Source organism: Liolophura sinensis, chromosome 12, assembly GCF_032854445.1.
Source record: "Liolophura sinensis isolate JHLJ2023 chromosome 12, CUHK_Ljap_v2, whole genome shotgun sequence".
In the NCBI taxonomy this organism is placed as follows: Eukaryota; Metazoa; Mollusca; class Polyplacophora; order Chitonida; family Chitonidae; genus Liolophura; species Liolophura sinensis.
Genome location: NC_088306.1, coordinates 23552387 through 23560364, shown reverse-complemented (window position 1 = coordinate 23560364; position 7978 = coordinate 23552387). Strand labels below are relative to the sequence as shown.

The 7978-nt window shown below is 39.6% G+C and overlaps 1 protein-coding gene across 1 annotated transcript; it reads right to left on the bottom strand.

Moving 5' to 3' along the window:
* Positions 1–3163: 3163 nt before the first annotated feature.
* On the bottom strand, positions 3164–6833 carry LOC135479110 (mid1-interacting protein 1-B-like). Its single transcript, XM_064758838.1, has one exon. It carries the CDS (start codon positions 6740–6742, stop codon positions 6185–6187), a length of 558 nt encoding a protein of 185 aa, XP_064614908.1. The 5' UTR covers positions 6743–6833; the 3' UTR covers positions 3164–6184.
* Positions 6834–7978: the final 1145 nt, after the last annotated feature.

The following is a 7978-nucleotide window of genomic DNA, read 5'->3' as shown; positions in this document are numbered from 1 at the left end:
TAATCCGCCAATGGCCAACACTTAAATACGACTATATATAATGTTAGAATCGCCGTCTGAGGCAGCATGATTAATCCTCTATTTTTATATTGTGGTTCGTTCATTGTCTTTTTGTCGTTTGGGTTGGCCACCATCGAGGGCCAAACCACAAAGCCACGTGGCTGACACCAATCAGGAGATATGTGGAAACGCCTAAGGGAGGGGGAGGGGAGGCGGGGTGGGGGGTGATTTCAGCGTTAGCCCTCATTCAGAGATTAGACGTCATTTGTCGTGTGTGGGTTTGTAACAGAAAAAAAACATCATCAAACCTACTTCACCTTTTCTGGTCTTTTTTGTTTTTACACCGATATTTTCCTGCGTACGTATTAGCATTTGCTCACCTCAAGGAATGTAACACACAGAAGGCGGATATTCAGCCAGAAGCAGAACCTCCTTTAGGTGGGATCTTTTTTTTTCTCTGGTTTTGTTTTCGGTATTCTTATCTACAACGAGCAGTTTTTCTGAGAAAACCGCGTTGTTTTGTTCACTTCGTAATGGCCGGTGCATTGGTTATTCTTGTTTGTTTAGTGTATGCGCACGCCAAGGGAACTCTCTGAACATGTTGTTTCGTGTTGTTTCAAACTGGATGCATCGAAGCCATTGACTAGTAGTATGGATGTAGACATATGTATATGTAGACATATTAAAAAATATAATAGAGCTCGAAATCCTGTTTAGTTATCGCTTATTATGCCAAGAGAACTCTCTGTTATCATTCTCAATAATAAGAATCCACTTTTAGCGAAGTCCGGAAAGATATCTACACACCTGGTGACGGGGATATATGAAAAGTGAGTCCACAAACATTTATATCTAATGTTAATTGATAAGAAGAGAATGCTGAGTCTTGAAGTTTGAGATAACTATCTTATACACGCACTGTTTTCTATATTTAACACCTTCTCTGAATGATGTAGCTGTAATAAATGCGATGTGAAAACTTATTCACTCCAAAACGCTGAAGGTTTTCGATCATGCGAAGTCCCTTGTTTTATGGGTGATTCACAATGCCAAGTATTGACCAGCCTTGAACCACAATAAACCTGTACACTGTGACTGGTTGACGCGTTGTGTTTGGTGTGTTCGGCATGGCGTTTTAGTGATGCAGCAATATGTGCTTATATTTGTTTGGTGTTTATGTCGTACTTAGCGGGAGCTGGATTCGAACCTGTGACCTTACTGGTGAAGGTTTACCTTAATTATGTTGTATATAAGGTGTATCCATCATACATGATAAGTTGTTGTCGCATTGCTTCCATATGGTGAATCACTGGCTGAGACGAAAGCACCATTTTGTTCCATACGCAAATGTGAAAGGATAGATGCGTTACACAAATGGGCCCGTATTTCAGTAAAAACACCGCACAAATCGTTTTCTATTGTAACGCCACAGTGTACTACCTACGTGTTTTGTGAACACACATGCTAGAGGAAGTAGTGTGACGTGGTACAGGAAAGAACAAAAGGAAGTAGTTTTAAGAGTTTCCCCATTGCTTCACAAACGTCGAGTATATGTGACATGCTGACCGCGACAAATATTATACCATCTGTGCCTCATTTTGATTCGCCATCACCTGTCCCGGGCATGTGGGTATACTAGATTTGACTTGTAGGTATACCAGGTAACCAGATGCTTGATTTTGAGCGTCCTACTTTTGCAGGTGACCATGCTGTGGTCAGGTATGTGAACGTAAAACTACCAGATTCTAACAATGCCAAGAACATTTTTTCCGTGATTTACCCAACTCTCATTCATCTTTTCATAAATACACATGTATGCTGTACCAAACCACCTGTCCGCCATGGACGTATGTGATTACATTATTATTACCATGTTTGCTCGCGGGCCGGGTGGCCTTTTGCAATATAGTTCATTCATTCATCTTCTTTTAACAACATTGGGTGATAGACGACGTCAATAACTGCATCAGGTTTTCAAATATTGCGCGCTCTGGCGTTGGTTTGGGAACAAAATTCTGCCAAATATAACGTCAGAGCTATCGCTAACCGAAAGCGGTGAAAATCCTCCAACTGCCTGCATGTGCAAGGCCGAGATTGGCCTAACGCCTTGAAGATTCACATACAGTTTTCAGTTTTTGAAAGGCGGCTTCACCAATAAGATAACATCAAGAAACGCACATTTCCAGCTCGTGTTTTTGTTCTATGTTCATTTTATAGGTGTGGCTTCTTCCGAAAGCAAGGATATAGTTCATGTATAGTGCGAAACCCTGTTACTTAACGTCTGTTTTGTTAAAAACGGTAGATGATGTAGAAGTGAACAGGAGGTTGATAGCCTGCAAATCTCGCTCTAGAAACGAGATCGCTATACAGGAGTTCGACCAATCAACGCAAGCGATAATGTCGTTCAAGACGACTAAGATTAAAACTCACAAAAAGGAAACCATTGACAAAAACTGCAGGGACAGCAGTCGTAGGGAAAATCGTCCAGGAAATACACGGAAGCCAGACTACCTAAGAGCACCAACCAGAAAAAAGGTGATAATTATCCGTTGCCACCTTTGTAGATTCGATTTTCTTTATTAAGGAAATCTCAAGGGAGATCATGAACAAATCATGGATAATGGCATACACATCCACATTATACCGGAGGATAAATCTATACCATGTACATGTGTACAAGATATCCAACAAGACAATGGCAAAGAAACCACTCTGCAGTTCAAACAAATGATGTCTTTAATTTTCGAAATATAGCGTACAAATCTTAACAATGTACATGTAATAAATTCAAACAGGTATAACAAAACAGCATCTTACATATCACTGCTCTCTATACGCACATTTGGTGTTAAGGACATTAAAACTAATGCTGAAGCAGAAGTTAGAGACGATTTTGCACTAGTCACATTTTTGAAGAAAACACACACACACACACGCTATATATATATATATATATATATATATATATATATATATATATATATATATATATATAAATGATGGGATTTAGTGCTTAACATCTACGATGAACTGACCGATTGTTAAGAGTGAATGATTGACTTCCAAAGTCGCATGCTGTTAACACAATTTGTGTGTGTGTGTGCGTGTATATATATATATATATACATATATATATATATATATATATATATATATATATATATATATATATACATAATCAGGATGAAATTAAATAGCATTTAATGGCTGGTGAGCATGCGAGCCAGATGGAATGGCAAACAAGACCAAAACATACATGTTACGAAATGGATCTGTATCAACAACGCTCCATCATGTCTGGCACGTTTCACAACGGAGACTGAATTCATTTTTTTCTGCTTTCAGGCTTTCATCAATGGACTTCCGTCGGACAAAGAGCAAGTTCAAACCACAGATCATCCAGTGTACACGAGGCACATGAAATGCTAGAAAATACATTTCATAATTCATATTCATGCCTTTCTACGCCATTTAAGCCTTTCTACGCTATTTAAGCCTTTCAACTTTCAGTGCGACTTTCTCTTTTGAAAAATAAACCAACCGTACACTACTGATATCGCATATATGACATGTACACAAAGGTAAATGTATATTCGTATAACAGTATTATCATTCGTATAGACCACTTCCTTAAAAGTGTACATTAGAGACATTAGGTACTCCATTAGTCGATAAAGGACAAAAATGAGCAAAACAAAATCACCTACACCTTATCCTTCGCAAAAAATATATGCTACATTGCAGTATACAGCATAATACAATCCTTTGCCATAGCAAACAACAACAAGCTCAAAAAGACCCAACGAAACCAGCACAGCCCACGAAGGTGATCAAAACCTGCATACAAAAGCCAATTCACTTTCATAGGCGTGAACACCGTGTAGACAACACATTCCATGCACAATAAAATGAAACCTTCAATCACATGAAAAACAATTCTGACATTGATTCTCAAAATAATATTACAATCTTCAACAATTCAAGGGCGATAAACGAATCCAAAACATTTACCTGTATAGCACTTTGCGTCAGTGACAATGAATATTTAACAAATGTTTTGCACCTTATTGACACGAAACTTTTGCGTCAACGACACGGTTCAAACGAAGTAGTATACGAATTCTAACAACGCTCCCAACAAAAATCACCAGTGGAGACCAGAGGTTGTATGGATTAGCTTTGGAGCACACCTGTAAAAAAAACCGGTCGCGTTGAAATAATCTTTGAAGAACTACAATTGAGACTGAATAATACGAACGAATTACCTACAATACTTGGATCTACTGATCCCAGACGGCAATAAATTGGACGATGACATTATAAAGGCTGTGTGCTTATTGCAGGTTGTGTGAGTAAATTTTAAACTATCCTATCAACTTCTTCACGGTTTATTCAAGGTCAATAATGAAAGTACACAGACCAAAGCTTCACAGATAACTGAACAGAGTTCTGGTATTAAATGTATTTAGAAAACCATGCAGAGAATAGGCTTTGTCAACCGGTATATGTTGACACCGGTTACTAAGTGGGCTGGTGCCTAAAGTGCCGCAGTGACCTGACAGCCGATACGGAACCAATGTCATGGCCACAAACAGCACTTGTTATGATAAACCGACTGCTCTACATAGCAACACGGGAGACTAGATCGTTAAGCACAAATGTATAGCCCTGGAGCACGGTGCAATGTGTTACTATTCATAAGCGGATGTTCAGCTTTAACCTATGTCTTTGTGTCTTGACAAATAACTAGAGCCTTGTTGCAGATCACTGATCTTTTCAAAACCTTTACAGTAACATAAGACTTTAACCCAGGTTTGTCTGGTACGCACATGAAATAAAGAGATATACAACATTTGATACCTCAAGCCTTTCAGCTAGGCCCTTTACCCCAAAGCAGTTTTAGTTCTCAGGCCATCAAAACTTGAAAAACCTTGAAAACCTCACCATGCATACTGTAAGAACACATCAACATTCTAGACTTGAGGATAACAACGCTAAAACAGCCTTAGGAAATAAAGAATATGGACCCACTGTTAACATTTGAACCATACAATGCCGTACAGAATAACTTTGAATTTAAATACATATACGAAATTCACCGAGAGCACAATGCCAACTGACAGGTTGTTGAAACGGAATTATACCAAAAACAATTTTACACAAACATTTTAAATAGCTGAATGACATAATAGGGAAGCGGTTCAACGACAACAAAGGCAGCCGCCGTCAGCTTTACATCTCGCACATACGGCCATCAACAAGGAAACATTTTCAAGTAAAGAACCACGTTTAGAACGTTGCTTTTCTACCTAAATAGCATTTTGAGCAGTAAACCACACTCAGTAACACACAAATGATAACTGAATAAACTAAGGTTCACATAATGAACATGACAATAATGGTTTCAAATCGGACTAAAGGCACAGTTAGGTCACCGGGCTTGCTCAGGTTATAGTACAACTAACTTTCAAGTTACACAAATATTGATATCGTGCGAATTTCACGGTGTAAAAACGTTTGCACTGTTACTCCGGCGTTTTGGACGCCATATTGGGTCTACCTTTACACAATAGTAGCGTCGTCCGCACATTTTTCTCATCCTTTGATTGTAACATGCGTGCACGAACATCATATTGCGTATGTGTCTATGCGATGAAAATTTACACAAGAAAAAAATGATTAGCTATTTGCATTGTTTCTGTTCTTATTAAAGCAAAGACCAACACCAAAACTGCCTGAGACGGATGTAGATCAAAGTGAATCCAAGAATGTGAACGTGTGAGACAGTTTCTGTGGTCTGCACTCGGATACCTAGGGGAGAGCCTGCTTACACAGAAGCTCGGGGTTAAGCCTAATTATATGTAGGTCGATCTACACGATGGTTTCACGAGGCGTGGTAAACGCCCCACGTGCATATAAGTGCGGTAACTTTTGACTGAAGTTTCACGTACTCTACTCATTCTCTCTCACAACAAATGTTCTCGGACAATAAATTACCAGTAACACGTTGTCCTTTTCTGTCTTTTTTTTTTTTTTAAAGTCAGCACCACAACTCTCTTCTTCTACTCGCGGATTTTTTTAAGCACATCTATACCATCAGCTGTTTTTCGTGTGTGTGTTCAGTAAAATTCATCTAACACCTTTCCTGAACGCACAGGATTGCACACCACAAGGCCTACCTATGTTATATCGCCCATGTGGAATACTGCTGTGGACCCTGGCCTAGATCGTGCTCGTATCGTGTGGTCAGATAGTTTGCTGTGGCCGTCATTTGACGTAACATACCCAACAGACTGGTAAGATGATGACGAAAAGCTGCTGCCGTGGGTCGGGAATCCGAGTCCTCAGAGTCCACGGACTCGCCCGAGTCTTCGCCGAGGCCGCCGACACCCCCTTCGTGCGCCCCATCCTCAGAATCATCTATACGGCCGCCGCTTACAAGTTCGTGTTTAATAGCGTGAAGCATAGTATAAAACCCGTACAGATTCGCGTGCTGCGAGCCCCCAGCCGGCAGAATAGCCAACTCGTTATTGTTTTCCACGGGGATTTTCATCCCGTCGGATTTCAAGTTCACCGTAACGTCCATATCCCGTAAACGGCTGGGTATCATCACGGTCTGATCCATGACATTCACGGCCTTCACGAAACTGTTCAGAGCTTTGATGATAGATTGCTGCCCGCCGACTCGATCACCGTCCCTCAAGCGCAAGGACATGCTCCCAGAACCGTAATCACTTCCCATGTTTGAAAATTTCCAAAACACACAACACTGAAGACACTTCTCTATATCACCACGATCATCTGTACATTTTGCTCCTGAAAGTTGCTACACCCAATTCTCGCATGCATAAGTAGCGCTAGTTTAAGCCCAACATTTCCTGTATAGGCCATGCTCATTTTTATGCGGGGAAGTAAGGTATGTACTAGGAACGCCGGTAGAGACTTCGAATCGATTCTACTTATTTTCCATGCCTTAATACATCAGTTTCTTAATACATGCATACATTTTGCTCCCGTCTTTGCATTATTTTGCTACATTAATAAAGAATTTGTTTCAACAAGACAGCTAACACGCCTTTCACAATGATGAGCTCTCCCATCTGCTGCAATCATACTATGGATTTTCCTGGCTTCCCATTGGCTGGAAAACAGTCATTCGTATAGCGTGTGATCACCATGGGGGCCGCGTGGCGTATCTGCGAATCTCGCGTGGTCTGTTGAAACGCGCGTTACCTGAGCTGTTTTCGTTCATCCAAATGAATAAACATACCTGATTTATAATAGTGTGTGAAGAGTCATGTGTTTAGGTACTAACATATCCATGAAAAACGTAGCATGACTTATAGACAGCTGAGTCAGTATGATAAAGAAACAGAAGCCAGTTATATAAAATAATATAACTTATACAATGAACCAGTTCTGTCAGACAGAAAACACAAAAGGTTGCAACAATCTGTCAATGTTGTGCACTAAATCGTGATTGGATTGGGCACGATCGAGTCTAAATTAAGAATGATGAATGTCTATTTACGGTGGACCCAGCATGTTACTGCTTGTTTATGTAAGTGAGAGAACTTCATGACATTTATATATAATCAGAATGGCTTGACCTGACTAAAACAAAAGATGCTGAGAATAAGTGTAAAAGAATAATGATTTTCGTAATTTACAAATGTTTAACACGTATTTAAAGAGAGAACACGTAACAAAGTGGAATGGCAATAATGTTATATTGAAGTCGGTTTTCTTTAATATACGTATTAAACCACTGACTTTCATGCATCGAATCACTAGCCAGAACTCAAGACATGCACAATGTATGCATTTGATAGGTTAATTACTAAATTATAAAAACTTATTGCATTTATAAGGCGATTAAATATTCAAGGCTGTACTTATATTTATTTACTTTCATTTGATTGGTGTTTTACGCCGTACTCAAGAATATTTCACTTGTACAACTGCGGCCAGCATTATA

What these genes read in the sequence shown, in the direction of transcription:
- LOC135479110 (XM_064758838.1), bottom strand. Translation starts at nt 6,742, where the DNA reads ATGGGAAGTGATTACGGTTCTGGGAGCATGTCCTTGCGCTTGAGGGAC.